Raw genomic sequence first — 20,506 nt, 5'->3', positions numbered from 1 at the left:
AACTGGCTCACTAATCTCATATGACTAGTAAGCAGACGAGAGCCCATGGTTTGCCATATGAATAAGCCTGATATGATAGTAATACCATATAGCGGTTGACTCAGGATCTTCTACTAGGAATACTGCTAAAAATGATGAACACTATCTACAATAAGATTCTGAAATTAGACTGTAGTTGCACTTCTGCCCCAACATCATTGCTCCAGGGTCTTAATAATAAAACAAAACTCCGCAAAACAATATCATTGCTATTTAATATATCCCATCTATTTAATATATATTTAAATACCCATTTCCTATCAATCTTTTATTTGTCATCACAAAAAACAAGCATTTAGACGGATCCAAAGGCCCCAATATCATTGCTCATAGGTCTTAATAATACAATCCCAGATAGCCAGGAAATAATAAAACAAAACTCCGCAAAACGATATTGCTATTTAATATATCCCGTCTATTTAATCTATATTTGCTATCAAACAATATTTCATCTGTCATCACAAAAAACAAGCATTTAGAACAGTGCTCTTTAACAGGGGTTCCGCAATACATGCAGTGGGGTTCTGTGAGTTTATAGGGTTCCGCGTTTTTTTTTTCAGTGGAAATCATTTCTTGCTTCAGCATGTCCGTTCGTTAAATAGGAGGTTTAATCACAGTGCAATAAATAGACGAAACAGAAATATTTTCGGTTGTTGCGTCACTTTAGTCATTGTTATGCAACTAACAAGAAAAGAACGTTGTTGAATTGTCGCTCCATAGTTACATGTTGTGCCAATTTCCCAATACCTATTTGTGTGAATCAGCATTTTCTGCTTTAACAACTATAGAATACAAAAAAAATTTGTTTAAAAAGTGTAGACATGAGTATGAGAATTGCATTGAGCGCCGTGGAGCCACGTTTCAAGAATATTGCAAAGGAAATGCAAGAACAACCTAGTCATTGAATTTCACGCTTGTTACCTTCTTTCTGTTTCGTCGATGAAATAGAAATATTTGAATTACAAATATTCCATGTTACAAGTATTTTCCTTTTTTTTTCAATTTTGGTAATTGGGGTTACATAAAAAACGAAAAACATGAGTATGAGAATTGCATTGAGCGCCGTGGAGCCACGTTTCAAGAATATTGCAAAGGAAATGCAAGAACAACCTAGTCATTGAATTTCACGCTTGTTACCTTCTTTCTGTTTCGTCGATGAAATAGAAATATTTGGATTACAAATATTCCGTGTTACAAGTATGAGGTATTTCCCTTTTTTTTTCAATTTTGTTAATTGGGGTTACATAAAAAACGAAAAACATGAGTATGAGAATTGCATTGAGCGCCGTGGAGCCACGATTCAGGAATCTTGCATAGGAAATGCAAGAACAACCTAGTCATTGAATTTCACGCTTGTTACCTTCTTTTTGTTTCGTCGATGAAATAGAAATATTTGAATTACAAATATTTCGTGTTACGAGTATTTCCTTCTTTTTTTCAATTTTGTTAATTGGGGTTCCATAAAAAACGAGAAATTATATCAGGGGTTCTGCAATAACAAAAAGGTTGAAGAGCACTGATTTAGAACAATGTTACAACAATTAAAATATACCGACCGTGTTAATTGTGTGACCGGGGTCGCGAGTGACCTATAGAGGTCTTCAAGCAGCGACACCTACACAGGTTAGTATAAAAAAAAGTAACTAAATGGGACACAACTACTGAATACCAGTATTTGCGACAGTATACATAATTGAGGCTACTGTGCAGATTATTTGAAAAAATAAATATACAACAATCACAAGGGAATGCACTGACGAAAGAAAATGGGAGAACAAGAAAAACTTAAATAAAATGCGAATGTAAAACTAAACTAAAAGAAAAAAAATATTGTGTACAGGCGTAAGGTTTCTCTCCAGTGTGAGTTCGCTCATGGTTACGTAAACTAGTTATATGTGAAAAACCCTTTTCACATTTACTATAGATATAAGGGTCTCCCCAGCAGTGTTAACTCTAAGCAAATTATGAGTGCGAAAGTTCTTCGCAGCCAAAAAAAAAAGTGCGAAGGTGCTTTTGCCGATTTTAACAAGTTAGGTGCCCTAGCCTTTCATATAACCCATTTAAAACGGCATAAATACTCGAAAAAGCGCTCCTCCGGTTAATATTATGAATTAAAGAGAAGCCTTTTCGTTAACCGAGTTCCCTTTAAGCGAATTCATGTTTAATTAAAACAATGTATCACGGTGTCAGTTGCTTACTCGCGTAAACAGCAAAGACTTTCACATTTGTTATTCCTTCCATCTAACAGACACGAGGCCGACTGGAAACCATATTAGTTACAGGGTGGATCGTTTGTACAAATCCGGTGCAAAATAATCTCCCCCCCCCCAAATATAAATAGCAATCAACTAATTAGGGTTAGGTGCGCTGGAAATTCAACTTTTCGATTCATCCCCAAACCTAATCTGATAATTATTAATTTGTGATTTTGAACCACTTTGTGAAAGTCGCCACCCGCTGTTTTAAAAGATAGGTTAACCTACGTTCCCTCCGAAATATTATGCAGGATACTCCCCTGTTTTAGGAGATAGGTTGACCTACTTTCCTTTCAAACTTTTTTCTCCGAAATATTACACAAGATCACTTTGAAAATCTTCCCGTTTCGTGAGCTAGCGTGACATAATTTCTCATTTACATTTATATTATACTATTTCAGAGCTTACCCAAAGACAAGTAATTTTTAAATGTCCACATGCCTTGGTTTGCGTGCGAGTTAGTTTAAATCGGGCAGAAAACATCATATATTGGCAAAATGTTTAGTAATGTCATGTACTTTCCGCATTCATAAATAGCACTCTTTGTAATGCTGCTGACCTAGTATCAAATATTCGCATCACAACGTCACTTGCGAGGTTTCCATATATTTCAATTACACTAATAGGAACGATGACATCAAAGAGTTTTCTTTTGCGAAGGTACACTAAATATAACGAGGGTGATTCTTGAGAAAAACATGAATATAAAAAATAAACGAATGATATGATAATGGATCCCAAATAATTTTGAGAGTGTCTCGAAATACCAAGCCATTTGATAAATAATTTTTATTCGACCACATGAACGCTGATATCCTGAAAATTAATGTTGAAAGAGAATTACGCATTCTCAGATATCGGACATCCAGTCGCGATATTCAATGGTCCATATGCACAAATCTCACATTAATAGTAATTGCTACCCAAGTTTGTAAAGTTTAGAAACCAACAAACAGAAAATAACTAACCTAAAACACAATTAAAATTCAGTCGGCAATAAATTCGTCGCCAAGACGATGCCATACAAAACAAAAAAGATTTGGTCGCGAGAGTTACGTGAGATGACTGCCGTTGTTTTTTAAGCAGAATGTAAAAAAATTTATAATTAATAAACGGGAGTTACGACGCCCTTTACACATCGTGTGTATTAAACTTCCCTGGTAGGTACTTTGGTAAGTACTATTAATATTGTACCTATACACCTGTTGGAGTATTTCGGACAATTTCGAATTTAAAATAAATGAAAACCAGACATATAATAAAGACGCAAAAGTAAAATGAACATTTATTGAAAAAGTTATTATTTAAGAAAGACAACATGATAGTACAATTCCGTCAAAACCTCGATGTTCGCAAGTGAGATGATAAATAAATACTTCCCTGTATTCGATCAATTAACTTTAGCGTATCGTTGTTCTGCCAACAAACAGCTGGGTGCAAAATATTTCCGTCCTGTGATATGCTCACAAATATTCTCGATATTAATATCATACCCTCGCGTATGTACTTTCTATTAGCTCTTTAGTGATCCCTTCCATCCTTGGCCAAGTCATGTTTCGAATATGTGAACATTTTATTCGACCATACATGGCCGGCGGGATGTTAAAATTGTAAACAAATTGTTGTTGAAAATTATTATTAATTTGAGAGCGCCAAAAACATACAGTCCATACCGATGCGACTGCAATTTATATGGTCGCAATTGGTGTGGCGCGTTTATTAATAGTGTAAAATAAATTAAACGAATATCAATTATAATCAAGCCTGTCAGCGTGTTTATTTTCTGTGGGCAGGAATCGTAAAATACCATCTTGAGACAAATTCACTTCTATTATAAAATCTTAATTTTCAGTCATTATCGTTATACAAATAACGTGTGGCAACTTTTTAATTTATCGTCGATCAAAAAACCGCCCCACACTCGTCCAAACGTGTGTCGAGCTTGAACGACAGGAACAGATTCATCGACGACCTTAATTAGGGAAAATATGTATTTTATTGGGAATGCAAAATAAATGTAACAAAACGCATTTTTTGTGATATAACTTTGTATTTTCGGAAACGGGTTGCCGTGAAAGGTAAAATTAGATCTAAATTAATTGCAAAATTTTTTTATTTTAAATGTAACAAAACACATTTTCGCGATATAACCTTGTATTTTCGGAAACGGGTGTCGTGAAAAGCAAAATATGATCTAAATTAATCGCAAAAATGTTTCATTTTAAATGTAACAAAAAACAAATTTTTCGAGATACAACTGTATTTTCGGATACCGGGTGTCATGGAGAGTAAAATGTGATCTGAATTCACCGTAAATAATGTTTCATTCCAAATGTATCATAACGCATAACGCGATATAACTTTGTATTTTCGAAAACGGGGCGTCACGAAAATTATTAATTTAATGTTGTATCTATCGTCTAACTAACGTCTGGAACACATCATTTTCGGGGAGAACTCTAGCGTCATTTAATCATACGTCATTTAATTTAAAATAGAGAATGTTTCACGCATTTCAAAACGGAAAACCACCAGTAAGTGGACAGGAATTCAACCCTCCGGATTCAGTATTCTATATTCCCCGTGTCAGAATTTTCTGAAGAATGGAACAGAGAACTCGTCAAACCGCCGCGGAAGAAGGGGAGTATTTTTTGCACTAATAATTAGGGCGTGACAATATCAAAATCGTCAAGAAACTGGTGAATTTGCAAATTCCATAAATAAAATTGTGAATTGCTCGGTAACATTTTAGCTATAATTATCGCCGGGGTATTGTTTTGTTGTAAACACGTTGAAACTTGAGGGAATTAGTTACAATTAGCGCCTGACCTCTATTAGGCACTCGAGCACTCGAAAAAAAAAAGCACTCGAGCCCAATCTTTTTAGCATTAAGTCGCATACGTAAAATATCCTGTAAAAGAAGTGCTGTTCATTAACGTCATCTCGTCTTATGACCACGCATAAATGCCTTTATAGCCGAATTATTCAATCACTATTTCAAATCAACATTCAGGATTAGCACAATTTCAGATTTGCGAAGTTTATCACCATAGAAATACATGAGGAAGTTAATTATCGTCTTAATAAATATCTGCATCACGGTATGGACAATAATATTACCATGCGCATAAAATTGGGACGGTAAATTTACAAATCTTGATAGGTAATATTAAAGCCAGCGCAAATGTTAATTTGTTGCCGATGTGAACGAACGGGTAAACACGAAATATAAAACTTCGATGTCCGCCGACCCACAAGAATTCATATATATATTTGTAAAAAAGAGAGGGCGGGAATATAGATTACCCAAAACCTGGATATCGCCGCCAAAACGATCGGTGACAAGAACAATTAGCGATTACAACGGAATTAACCAGTAAAAAGGCTTTGTTGCCGATTTTTTAATGTTTCCACCACGTTTATTCGGTACTCCTTAAAAATATTCGATTTAAAAAAATATTGAATTTTGCCCACCCCTCCTCGCATATCAATGAAAAATAGTTGTGTAAATATCGCAAAATTCCGGAAAATGCCACGTCCTTTCAACATTGTGATTACAATAAAATGGCACTTAATGGTATTTTGTGAATTTGTTGATTTTGCAAATCTGTGACATGCTGCTAAAAGTTTCGTCTGATTTGAAAATCGTGCAGTTTGGTCACAATTCATCCAAAGTGACTATAACACGTTACTAACACTTTTTATAGTCATTTTGAATTCATCGATATCATTGATAGTCACATGACCACTCTCGTTCAAAGAAACGCCCCGGGAGAAGCGGAATCCGTGTGCTTGTATAATAATCATATTATAAACCAGAATTTTGCCGTTAATGCAAAAGCTTTATCTCCTATGTCTGCATCTCATAGGTTAGAATTCCGGTAAATATCGTTATGATATGCAGAATTGAGTTACAAAAGTACCAGTATGTTACTTATTTGTCAACTTAATACTCGAAAATATTTGTTAACTTCGAATTTTTATTCCATTCAAAATCGGAAAAAAGTGCTATTTCTCTTCAAAATCGGAAAAAAGTGCTATTTCGCAGTCCCTAAAAAAAGTTGCGAAAGTGCTTCGCAATTTTCGCAAAAAAGTGCGCTAATAGTGAACACTGCTCCCCAGTATGAGTCCTCATATGCACATTTTAATCTAGGTCTCCTTCCACACTGCAGGCAAATAAATCGTTAGTCTCTACGGTTGGTTCGTAAATTTGGGACTGGCTTTACATTATTAGTATAAACATGTTACAGGGTGTCTGACTCAACAGTTTTCGAAAATCTAATTACAGAGATCTCTAAATTTTTTGACCAGATCATAGAGGCATGTGATCTCCTTTTTTAACCCTGAAGTCATGAATTATGCAAAAAGTTTATGAGTTCGCTCATGTGCACGTAAATTTGATAAATCTGAAAAACACCTTTCACATTGTGTACAAACATAAGGCTTCTCTCCAGTATGAATTCGCTTATGTCTATGTAAATCAGATGACTTTACAAAACCTTTACCACATATTACACAAACATAAGGTTTCTCTCCAGTATGAATTCGCTCATGCACTTGTAAATCAGATGACTCCACAAAATCTCTACCACATTGTTTGCAAACATAAGGTTTCACCCCAGTATGAATTCGCTCATGCACTTGTAAATCAGATGACTCCACAAAATCTCTACCACATTGTTTGCAAACATAAGGTTTCACCCCAGTATGAATTCGCTCATGCACTTGTAAATCAGATGACATCACAAAATCTCTACCACATTGTTTGCAAACATAAGGTTTCTCCCCAGTATGAATTCGCTCATGCCTAGGTAAATCAGATGACCTCACAAAACCTTTACCACATTGTTTGCAAACATAACGTTTCTCCCCAGTATGAATTCGCTCATGCACATGTAAATCATATGACCTCACAAAACCTTTACCACATTGTTTACAAACATAAGGTTTCTCCCCAGTATGAAATCGCTCATGCACATGTAAATGAGACAAATGTGAAAAACGTTTTCCACATTGCTTGCAAACATGAGGTTTCTCTCCAGTATGAGTTAGTATATGATCTTGTAAATGAGATGATTGCGAAAAACTTTTACCACATTGTTTACAAACATAAGGTTTCTCCCCAGTATGAATTCGCTCATGCCTATGTAAATCAAATGACTTCACAAAACACTTTCCACATTGTTTACAAACATATGGTTTTTCTCCAGTATGAGTTCGCGTATGCACTTTTAAATTACATTGTTGTGAAAAACACTTCCCACATCGTTTACATATATAAGGTTTTTCAACCGCGTGAGTTCTCATATGCACATTTAAATGCCACTTTGATTTGAAGTTCTTTCCACATTGTTGGCAAGCAAATGGTTCATCTCTGCTGTAGCCACTGATATTGTCCTTTCCGTCAGGCTTCTCAGGGTTGACAGGCAGACTAGTTCCCACAATGTTGTTAGTTGCGTATTCGCTCGAATCGCCAGTTCCATGGTTAATGTGCAAAAACATATGCTTTTCCAAACTGGGGCCTGATGAAAAGTTTTCATCACAGATAAGGCAGGGAAATATGTTTTCAGTGGATTCCATGATTTTGATAGAATTCTCTATAGTTAAGAATATCTAAAAGATCATGTATTTTTTATCTTCTGAAATCAATGATTATTGCCCAAAATGCAATACAAATAGTTCACATTCATGTTTTTCAAAATCCAAATAAATCAATAATAAATGTATCATGAATGAAATCTCAGCTTGTATAACTATGAGATATTAACTAATCATGTTACAGGCCTGGGAAATAGTCAGCATAGCACTGCAGCATACATGCAGGAACAGAGAAAACGAACAATGAAACACCGACATAGATTAGCCTGGACACCCCAGGCTTCACACTATCATCATCTTTTCTGACATTGTATATTAAGTAAATCGATGTTTGAGTATTTGGAGAGCTGCTTTTATATTCGAATTACTTGATTCCAAGACTTTTTTTTTGCCAAATTAAATTCCAGAGCCAATATGGAATTATTTAATTATATATTTTTTAAGCCAAATAAAATGTTAGTTTTTGATTTATACAATTTTTTTTTTTGGAAAAAAATTGCATGTATTGAGTTCTAATTAATTGAAGAAAAGGCAACTTGACTCACCTATGCAAAGAGAAATCAAATGGCTAACTGCTAGGGCTGGGAATTTCAGGGGAAAAAAACGTTAACCGGGTTGAATTAACCGGTTAACCGCCGTGTGACGTATAATTTATAATTACTGCGTGTTACGTCACAATGCTTATAAAGCAATTTCGCATGTTCTTATCGGCAACGCTCAAAATTATTCACGAATCGAGGTAGTTTTTGCTTTTTCTGCTGCAAGAGAGGTGAGTGTTTCGGGCGTGTGGAAGTATTTTAAAAACCTAATTCCGTTGTTAAACGTCATTTATGTGACAAATTATCAGTGTTCGATGTGCAAATTCGACTTCACGATATATATCATAAAGAAAAAAGGCATCAACTGCGCACTTGTTGTATGACATTGAATATCCTATTTTGCAATGAAATCGTGAACAATATATTTCGAAATGGACTGGAAACTGCTTCTAAATTCATCATTGTCAAATTTCCATAATCAGCAACCTTGGTACTCTCATCATTTTTCACTTTTATTGAGTCCTTACCCACACAGTTAGTAATATTCTTTTGAATTAAACAGCACAAGAGATAAATTTCCGATGACGTATCATATTTAAAGAAATTGTACGGTATAAAGATGATTTGTTCCTGAGATGTCAGTTAACGGTTAAAATAAACGTAACCGTTAACCATCTGAAATCGGTTAACCATTTTTTTTATGGAATTATTTAATCAAATTTTTAAGCCAATTAAAACCCTGTTATTCCTGCATGAGACTTATGTGTAATATGAATATGGCTCTAATATGATTGGTCAGTAAGAGTTAACATTCTTTATGTACACGTCCTATTATGGACTTAACTCAAAACAAAACCAATAAGACATTTTGCGCCTTTTTCAAGCATGATATAGGCTTGTCCGAGTGTTTTTGCTCCCGGGTTGTGCGTCACTCCTTTTTGGCATATTTCCAATTTTACGAGTTTTATATCTGTAAATATTTGAAAGCTAAGAAACATACAAAGGAATACGTTATTACTTGAAAGAAAGTAATTTGCGCGGCCGAGCGCTCATTTTCCTCGCGTAAACACGCACTAATAATTACCCGCACAATAATAAACAATCAAGAACTGCGCTGACTTCACAAATAGACCGCTACGTTACTCGGCAGCTGTTTGCGCTACACCGTTGCCTGTGATATTATTTTGTTAGGAAAACAAACACCAAAACAGCTATAACGCTTGCGAGAGAGTGCCGTTATCATAAGAAAGGTTCAACGGCCATAAAGGAGAGAGATTCGAATGTTTGTTTACTATCGTCGATGAATTTTCTCGCGTACGCAAAATTTCGTACATGGAGCGGTCCATTAGCGACCTCTTGCGTATAGAAGACAATAATACGATTCAAACAAGCCTTCAATGGCCTTTCAAGCCATCTTGGTTAGGTGACAAATGCTAATTGAAAATATTTTAAAAATTTGACTAGGGAGTGCGGGTTAGGAAGGTTTTAACAATGTTTTACACAAAATTATTTTATTTTTTTTGAACAACAATTGCATGTATTGAGTTCCAATTATTTGTAGAAAAATAAAAACAGTTGCATAAACAATCCATTATACATATGAAATCCGATGTTGATAATTCAGTGTTCGTCCGGTTAATCATTCCCAGCCGGGTTGCCAGACCCCAGCGATCAAAAAAAGCCAAATCAAGACCTGAGAAAGCCAACAATTTTACTAAGTACAAAAGCCCCATGATTTGTCAGATTTTAAGCGCTTGGCAACGTACCGATGATGATGTAGAGCCATCAGTTAATTCGGTGAGGCACACAAATAGAAAGTAAAGTTCCTATAGAACTGTAGAAAGTAAAATAAATATCAAGCGGACAGCATCATTTTACCATTCAATATATACAATACAAGATGCCGCCTCAGTCTGTCAGTATGTAATATACCTACATGTTTCTACTTAAATTGGTGATATACCTTAAAAAATTCTCCCTATATTAGTATATCGTGCTTTACTATTGAAAATTTTTTTACTTACAAAATTTATAAACTATCAATTTTATTAAAAAATTATCTAACCCCCTGCCGCTCACAGGTGGACCACTGATATCTAATTCAGTAATTTTAGCGTAGTTAATCACATCGTTACTGCAATTGCAGAATTAAACTAAAGCTCACATAAACCATATCAGGCATAATGAAAATTAAGTTATACAACTATTTTTTGGAAACAGCATGTAAAACTGACAAATAGGCAAAACTATAAAAACGAGACAATGTTTACAACCCTGCTTGAACATCTGTCTGAGCAGCTGCAGAAACTGCAATTATTTCTTATTGGGTAGGATATGGTTAAGAGTAGGGATGCCACTTTTGGATTTACGAATCGGATCGATTCGAATCGCATCTTTTCCGGATCGATTCGAATCAGATTTACGCGATTCGGAAAAAGAGAGCGATTTAGCGAAAAAAAAAACATTGAACGTTTGTTAAATCGTCGTTTTCGGCGGCTTTAAATCTGCCAGAGTGTGTTTATGCGGCACTCCAAATAACGCCAAATTACGGGACCGAAAAAAAAAACATTGAACGTGTGTTAATTGTTGTTTTCGGCGGTGTTAAAACTACCGAATGCGTTTATGCAGCACTCCAAATAACTCCAAATTACGGGACCGAAAGAAAAACATTGAACATTTGTTAATCGTTGTTTTCGGTGGCGTTAAAACTGCCGAATGCGTTTATGCGGCACTCCAAATAGCAACAAATTACGGGACGTAAATAAATGAAAATGAATTTTTCGTGATTGACTTTTTTACTTGTCTGCCGTCATTTGTTTCAAGTTCGACACAACACACTCTTTTACGCATCACTCGAGATGATGTGTGGCGTAATTACCAGCAAACTGCGAGTTCAGTTTTCCACTAAATAGCCGAAGTTTCCATTATGCGCGAATTTAAATGGATCGTATACCTGAAAATTCGTGACAATTTTGATGAAAATTTTCAACAGCACACCTGCGCTGCGACTAAGTTATTGTACGCCCTGGCATGATTGGATAAAGAATCGGCCACCGACGTCTAGATAATGTTTAATTTTGATTGAAATTTAATTTAAACTTTGTTCTGAGAGCAATATTTTGCGTACATTTGAAGAGAACTATTACTGAATGAGTTCATCGGCCGGCAATGTTAATTGACAATCATGTTTCTCATCCTAAAATATATATTTATTTTGTTTGCGTTTGTCAGGCTTCCACTCGAGTGGCGATAAACGAAATCAGGGGGACATAATGTAATAGTACATACACGTCTTTTTTCAGCTGTTACAAAAAAAAGTAGTATTTACTTTTAATTTTGTTAGCGCGATACAAGCGAATAAAACATTTCGGATTATTTCGAGCAAATGTCATAACGGACAGGTGGGAGTAAATAATACTTGAGGAATGGCAACTTGTGCACTGTTTTACATCAACACGTGGCAGATTTCATACCAGACCGAGCATACTGTGCGAATGTCGTCTTACTTTAGCCCCAGCGACCATGTCCGATCGAGAAAAAGCGTCAACCAATTATCGCTCGTCAGCGCGGCGTCCATTATGCACATTTGGACTTTCTGAATTACGAAATTAAACGTAGTCCACATTAATAATGAAGCCCGAGTTAGCCAATAACGCTGTTAGCCACAAATAATACTTTCTCTAATATTTATGGAAATTTTTGTTCGCAATCGTAGTCGGATGAACGATTGTTTTTATCGAATTTAATTTAATCGTGGTTAATTTTATCGTCTTCAATCATATTCTTGTAAGCATTTCCCATTTATAGTAATTCAGATGCAATTAGAATGTTTTTGTCGTATTACTCTATGATGCTAGCATAAATATAAAATATTGTACTAAGATTTTGAAGATAAAGAATCGGTAATAAGGCCGGCCTTAATTCAATATAACAAGAAGGGAAATACCACGGTCACATATACTGGTGTGGGACAAGGAAAAGCAGTGCTGTTACTGTGTTTACGACATAACAGTACAACTGTTCCCTGCTTATTTCTCATATGAATTCCATCAAATTGCCTCAGCCCTGATACAAGTATAACACAATAACTCAGTATTGTAAGACTCACAGATAAGTTGCAACAGCAAGTTTTTCATCAATGCATTTATCAGTGATATCTATGACCTACATCTTTGTTATCATGATGAAAATAAGTGTGGCTTATTCACTGAAAAACCCTTATCATCCTTGCTATATAGCCTATTCCATTTTCAAATTTTTTTCTTCTAGATTTGAGCTTTTTTGTGACTTTGGGCAAACATACGCATGTAATAAAAAAAAAAGCTTAATGGAATCAGATTCGGAAAGATTCGATTCGAAAAGTTTTGATTCGAGATTCGATTCGAAAAAAAATGTATCCAGAAGTGGCAACCCTAGTTAAGAGTTAATATAACAAACAAGGAAATCGATGCTCCAGGAAATATAGTATTTCAAATGATTTTAATACTAGACACTAGAATAGACTTGAAAAAAACGCCAAACGGAAAGTACCGGTACTACATACTCTATATTGAGTGGTTAAACTTCTCATGATGATACATGAATATAACTAAAAACTGCTAGAATCTCTCCAATAAAGCTTTTAATCAAGTTAGGACTGTGGAGCACACGCAGAAACAATGAAAACGTACATTACGTCGTTACCAGTACTGGTAACTGGTATTTTTTTCGGTGGGCGAGCGCGTACTTTTATACATTTTTTAACTTTATTTTAAGTTATGCTCGCCTTCCAGGTACCGTATCTCTGCATTTTGTTTGTTTGTCCAGTTTTTGTTTTTATGTCAGAGTACCGAAATAAATGATTGATTGAACTGTGACACAGACTACCTTCACGTCTGTTTAGTGTATTGGCTATTTGTGGGAACTGAGATCAGCCTTCATATACGAATTTCCTCAATCCAAAACACTTGAGCAACCCAAATGACCTTGCAGGTTTGCGAAGAACAGTCGAAATGATTCGCTTAAACTGTTGAGGATTTTTTTAATTACTCCTACGCGGATAAACTATATCTGGCAAAAAATAAACAAACTTGTATTGGTCATTTAATTTGCTATAAAGCACTACATATGAATAGACCTGGTGACAAGCATGGGATCTGAAGAATATATACCGGTACCGGTATCCAAGACCGATTCGCCACAATACAATGAATTTGTGAGTGGAATATTGCCTGTTATATCAAGAAACATTTTATGGGGTATTTGAGAGAGCTGTGATCTGCCTTCATGTACGAATTTCCTAAATCCAAAATACTGGAGCAACCTAACTGACCTTGCTGATTTTACAGTACCGGTACCGATATTGGGAAAAGGATGCCCAATGTGTGGCTTAAACAACTGTTCAAGATTTTTTAAATTTCTCCTACGCGGAACAATTACATCTGGCCAAAAATTACCAATTACACAGTTTTGTATTTATTATTAAATTTGCTATTGATCGCGAGATTTTACAAAATTTAATTTTTAACAAACTTGGGTCTCTCGAGAAGGAATTAAATTTTACACCGTGATAACGTTTTTCTTGCATTATATGCGCTATTGTCATTTGCATATCATGCTCTAAGGAAGTATGTATATAAATTCGAAACGTCGGCAAATTACATCTGTGGCACTTCATTTATCCTCCATATAAATATACCTGGTGAGAAACATACGCTATCATACTGCCGAATAAATATATTTTTGAAATGTTTGCGCGACGGTTCAAATACCGATTTTAGATTAACGTTAGGTTATGGCTGACTAAACATTGTTATGGGTGGAACAAGAAAATCAAGCAATGACAGATGTATAATTTTTTTCAAATACTGCCAAATATTCATTACAAAACAAATACGCAAGGAAGTCAAGACTTGGTGACCCATTTTGTTAATTTTATGCCACATGTAATTTTTCCGCGTAGGATTAATTTGAATAGAAAAATTCTGTAACTGTTTCTTTGGCAGCCAGTTAGTAGCAGGGTTACGGTACCATATTGGCTTTTTTAACGCCAAATTTGCCAATTTTGGCTTTTTTCAAACGCGTTTGGCGTCAAAATTTCCGTTTGGCATTTTGGTGTTTTTTTGGCTTTTTTCAAGTCTATTCTAGTGTCTATTATTAAAATCATATAAAATACAATATATAGTGTGTAACAACGTACTTAGCTACTTAACATTAGGATTTCCTGGAGGATCAATTTCCTTGTTTGTTACATTAACTACCCAATAAGAAATAATTGCAGTTTCTGCAGCTGCTCAGACAGATGTTCAAGCAGGGTTGTAAGCATCGCCTCGTTTTTATAGTTTTGCCGGTATTTGTCAGTTTTACATTCTGTTTCCAAAAAATAGTTGTATAACTTAATTTTCATTATGCCTGATATGGTTTATGTGAGCTTTAGTTTAATTCTGCAATTGCAGTAACGATGTGATTAACTACGCTAAAATTACTGAATTAGATATCAGTGGTCCACCTGTGAGCGGCGGGGGTTTAGATAATTTTTTAATAAAATTGATGGTTTATAAATTTTAAAAGTGAAAAAATTTTCAATAATAAAGCACGATATACTGATATAGGGAGAATTTTAGGGATGGGCAATATAGAATACCAAATCCGGAGGATTCGAATCCCAAAGTATTCGAATCCAACAGGATCCGATAACAGGATTCGGTTTTCGCCTCTCCGGCACCATGCGTCGATTTTTGCATTTCGGGTTTCTAAATATCAATTGAAGACGAGCGTTTTTCTCGCGTGGAAATCTCTCTCGTTTAACTAGACTTGCGTCTGCTCGGAAAGAACCCGTAAAATCGGTAAACTTCAAACACTGTAATCTCATGTACATCTCATGGCGAAGACTCGTTATTGCACCATTTTTGCGTTTTCGCCGGGCGTCAATTTTTGTATTTTGGATTTCTAATTTATCAATTAAAGACGAGCGTTCTTTCTCGCGTGGAAATCTCTCTCGTTTAACTAGACTTGCGTCTGCTCGGAAAGAACCAGTAAAACCGGTAAACATCAAACACAGTAATCTCAATCGGCGTATTCTGGACAAGGAGTCGTGAAGTACACCTTACGACGGAGACTCGTTATTGCACCATTTTCTGCGTTTTCCTGCTTTGCTATCTAGCGAGGGTTTAATAATAATAATAATTATTTGTGCCGACTTACTGGCGATATTCCGATAATCTGATTGCAACAATCTTCAATTGTTTACAGGCGTGCCTTGCTTCATTTTACATTACTGTAAATGATTTTCCGCGACCGGCGAGTTTTCCCCAGAAAATGATGCATGTAAATCAAAAGCCAGGCGTAAAATGTTATGACATTACTTGCGATTAATTTAAATCAAATATTATTTTGGAATAATTTTATTACTTTTATTACACCAGTTTTCGAAATACAAAGTTATATCGCATAACACGACGATCTGTCGCATTTAAATTTCACTCCCAAAAGATTACATATCTTTCGGTCCGTTTCTATCGTTCAAGATAGACGCACGTTTGATCGAGAGTCTGTAGTAATTTTATTCGCCGATAAACTTAAAAAAAAGATGCCACATCTGGCGAAAATAGTTACGTATTGAGTTTGAGTAGGGCCAAGTCTGGGTAGATAATGATATGTAACGATAATAATAGAAATTGAATTCGTCTTTAGATGATGTTAACTAATAACTAACTGCGAAATCGCGTTTACGGGAACCTTGTTTTGCACGTCTTGATCGCACAGAATAATAAGTTGATTTTAATTGATAGTGGTTAAATTTAATATTTAACACCGGTCGCATAGGTTGCAGTGGCCACACGCTGGTCCTGCATCTAATTAATTCTCAGCGGGTGTGCTTTAGTACACTCGACACTCAATAACATTAATAATGATTTAATGACGTTTCATATCTATTTTTGTATTTAACCGCTTACTATTAAAGTGTTTGAAGCGTAATATAGCATATAAGTATTCAGAGATTACATACATTTAGAATAATTGAAAGCAAAAATATTGTAATATTCTTAGATTTCATTGTCCTGGGAAATGCCTGTTTAGTATCAAATCTAATGTTAAGGACATTTCCAAATGAATAATACATTTATAGTAATACATTTACAATTTTTTGACATCTAAATCCAGCAATCAGGAAAATTCCCTCTATTTGAATAAGTATGAAAATAGAATAGGATTCGGTATTCTGGATTCGATTTAACTATTCTAGAATAGTAAATTATTCTACATTGCCCATCCCTAGAGAATTTTTTAAGGTATATAGGTATATTACATACTGATGGACGGAGGCGGCACCCTGTATTGTATATATTGAATGGTAATATGATGCTGTCCGCTTGATATTTATTTTACTTTCTACAGTTCTATAGGAACTTTACTTGAGTGATAAAGCTGAAACTGCGAAATCACATAATTCTGGTGCAAATTTACAAACCAACAGCCAACCAAAGGAAACAATGCAGGCAGCCCTAACCCCAGCATTATTTACGCAAGGTGTAATGACCAAGTTTGAGCACAGTAGTGTTGTGATTTTATTGTTTGTGCTCACAAGTTCGAAACAGAATTGGAAAAAACTATATTTCATTGTCTTTTTAAGTAACCTAAATTCTATTTTACAATACAGGATTGCCTCTGTTTTACTATGCACGGATCATGTCATATCTATTAATGCCATAATACAAGATGGATTAATTCGCTGTGACCTTAACATATAAAAATCAGAAGATCTATTTATCAACTTAAAAAAAAGAAACTGCGATTTTGCAGTCTCTAAAAAATGCGGAAGTGCCTCACAGCTCTGTGTGCTTATAGTAAACATCTTAGTAATTTGAATATAACTGATTACTACACTATATGCAAATTTGCCTATAACTAATTGCTCTTCCCTTAAATTCACTTGCTAGAAGAGCATGAGTTGAATTTCACTGATGTATCGAATAGAAAGACAAGAAATTCTTCAGCTCTATAACAGGAAATGTATATTATAGTTTTTTATTATATTTTATGACGATGGTAAGAGTCACAAAATGCAAAAAAATTCTTGTAAATTTATATATCCGCAGTATGGAAAATTATATCAATAATGATTAGATAATGATAGATTTGAATGAAAATATAACTAACATTGAGGGAACTAGTCAGCATACCAACTCTGAGGAGAATTGTGGTAAAACCTTTTTACAAAGTGGTGCTGAAGAATGCAGGAGAGAGGCCCGGCTGATAAAATTGAAATACTGCATAATTGTGAGCAAATCAACACAACCACTAAACTGGATGTGAAATTACAAACCCAGTCACTTGTTCATACCAACATCACATCAGGATCTAATTTACAAACCAACAATAGAGGTAAACCATTTATCTGTCAGCGATGTGGAAAGAGCTTCAAAGTGAAGCAGAATGTAGACAGGCATATGAAAAGTCATACCGAAGAGAAATCCTATAATTGTAAACTATGTGGGAAGTGTTTTTTACGATTATCCCATCTAAAAGCTCATGAACGAACTCACACTGGAGAAAAACCTTATGCCTGTCAACAATGTGGAAAGCGTTTTAAAAAAATATCTCATTTAAGTGAGCATGAGCTAATTCACATTGGAGAGAAACCACATATTTGTAAACAATGTGGAAAAGATTTTTCACGATTATCTAATTTACGAGCGCATGAGCGAACCCATACTGGAGAGAAACCATATATTTGTAAACTATGTGGGAAGTGTTTTTCACGATCATCCCATCTGAAAGGGCATGGACGAACTCACACAGGAGATAAACCGTACGTTTGTGGACTATGTAGCAAGGGATTTTCACGATTGGATCATCTAAAAGGGCATGAGCGAACTCACACTGGAGAAAAACCTTATGCTTGTCAACAATGTGAAAAACAATTCTCAAATTTACGTAGTTTACGTAATCACAAGCAAACTCACACATGAGAAAAATCCTATGCTAGTAAACAATGTGGAAAGGGTTTTTCGCGGAAATTTCATTTACTCATACGGAAGAGAAACCTTGTTTGTAGACTATGTGAGTGGTGGAAAATTCTGATGACGTCATAGCTCACAAAAACGAGCCCCATAAAACCTACAGGAATATTTGAAATTAATAAAAGATGGTCTTCTAGAACAAATATTTTTAACCACTGAAAATTTCAAAGTAATTGGTTCAGTAATCAAAGAGAAAAGCGACTTTCTCAAAACGTGTCAGAGAACAAGGACAATGACAGCAACATAATATTGAAACGATCCATAGGTCCACGAATGTGTCCAATCACAATATACCGCAACGAAACCAAAAATATGAGAAAACTGTATGTAAGCTCTTGCTGCCTTTCAGATGTTTCCATTTATTAAATTTTAGTTTTAAATGAAGTCAGGTTCTATATTACGAACCGAATTGGGTACAAAGTACAAACAGTTATATAACCAAACCTAAAAAAGCCAGACAACTATATAGCAGTTAGCCCTTTTTACACCATATATTAACCCCGGTCTGCGCCAGAAAACTTTGCTTATGTTGTGTACTTTTATTGTTGTCACAATACTCGTTTCTTCTGGTTGAAATCGCACTCATAAATGTTGCTTCTCATGCCACAGCCTCTTGTTCAGTTACCGGTATGGAATTGGTTAGCCAGCCATTTGTTTCAGATGCATGGGCTCATTAGATTTGATCAGTAAGTTATATCCAATTCATCCATCTGCCCATACAGCCTAATTCAAAATTGTATATTGCAGTGTTAGTACTGTAACGCTGCGTTGTCTGGATGTGGCTAAGCTTTCAGATCAAAATGCAAAAAATGGCAAGTTTATAATGCGGTATTCTGAGTGTTTGAAATATAATACGGCAATAGCACACAAGACACAGAAATATTGTATCTCCCTTTTTCAGTCATGTATTATCACAAATTCAAATCCTTATTATAGAGTATGATACCGATGCTGTATTTCATCTAGAGCTCGACCGATATCACTTTTCGACGCCGATACCTTTATACCGGCAACCTAGTGGCCGATAACCGATATTAATATAAATCATATTTTGAGCCACAAAATGGGCTTTTATTATGTACCTTGTAAGTCTGTAAGTTCATTTTGATATTTATTATGATTGCAGTGAGACTTTTATTTAACAAACTCCAGTTAATGCTTGAACAAATTTTATTCTTTTCCTGCGACTTCAATATCAGTCTAGCCTTTTCCAGGAAAAAGAATTGTTAATCTGACGTTTTTAAATATAACTGTGGCCGTGGGAATATTGGAAAAATATAAATTGATATATTTTAAAGTGAATCGTGATATTGATAAATTACTTCGATATTGTGACAGTATATGTGCAGTTACATGTGAAACTTTTAATACCTATGTTTCTAGAGACTCCTAATACCTTATTCAGTCAATTATAATGAATTCACGTGGAGAGACAAGCTGATGATTTAACAATTTGATTGAGTAACATTAGAATTTTTTTATATTCATCTACTTTTTATGCATGGCAACAGTCAGTTTTGCAAAATGTGTCTGGAAAAGTAATGAAAACTTTTCATCAAGAGCCAGCTTGGAAAAGCATATGTTTTTGCACATTCACAGTGAAAATTGTTATGAAACTGTTATGAGCGATCACTTAATTTGCATGTGCATGAGCGAACTCAACTGGAGAAAGTCCTCATGTTTGTAAATAATGTGATTATTTAATTTGCATGTGCACAAAAACCTTACATATGTAAACACCGTGGAAAGAGTTTTACGCAATTTACCTATTTACAAAGACATGTGCGAACTCATACTGGAGAGAAAGCTCATGTATGCAAACGTTGTAGCATTTACTACTTTACAAGTGCATGAGCGATCTCATACAGGAGAAAAGCCTCATGATGTAAACATTGTGGAAAGGGTTTTTCGCAATTGGGCCATTTACAAATGCAACTCAAACACCCAAAGCCAGGGGTGTGCATCCTTTAATACATTAGGGACAGATAGAATTTGCATTTTTGAATCTTGTGGGGGCTAATTATGTGCAAAAGGATTGATTTTCGCCGTTGAACGGTCGCGAATGATTATTTTT

General features: G+C 35.2%; 2 protein-coding genes across 2 annotated transcripts; one reads left to right on the top strand and one right to left on the bottom strand.

Moving 5' to 3' along the window:
• Positions 1-6,237: 6,237 nt before the first annotated feature.
• On the bottom strand, positions 6,238-10,771 carry LOC120344082 (uncharacterized). Its single transcript, XM_078112498.1, has one exon. The coding sequence runs from the start codon at positions 7,872-7,874 to the stop codon at positions 6,651-6,653; it is 1,224 nt and encodes a 407-aa protein (XP_077968624.1). The 5' UTR covers positions 7,875-10,771; the 3' UTR covers positions 6,238-6,650.
• Positions 10,772-16,795: 6,024 nt separating this feature from the next.
• Positions 16,796-19,868, top strand: LOC120344099 (uncharacterized). The gene has a single exon (XM_078112510.1). It carries the CDS (start codon positions 17,644-17,646, stop codon positions 18,379-18,381), a length of 738 nt encoding a protein of 245 aa, XP_077968636.1. The 5' UTR covers positions 16,796-17,643; the 3' UTR covers positions 18,382-19,868.
• The last annotated feature ends 638 nt before the right edge of the window (positions 19,869-20,506 follow it).

The sequence above is a fragment of the Styela clava genome, chromosome 5, assembly GCF_964204865.1.
Source record: "Styela clava chromosome 5, kaStyClav1.hap1.2, whole genome shotgun sequence".
NCBI classification, from domain to species: Eukaryota; Metazoa; Chordata; class Ascidiacea; order Stolidobranchia; family Styelidae; genus Styela; species Styela clava.
The sequence above is the reverse complement of the archived record's forward strand: the minus strand, read 5'-3'. Positions and strand labels throughout refer to the sequence as shown.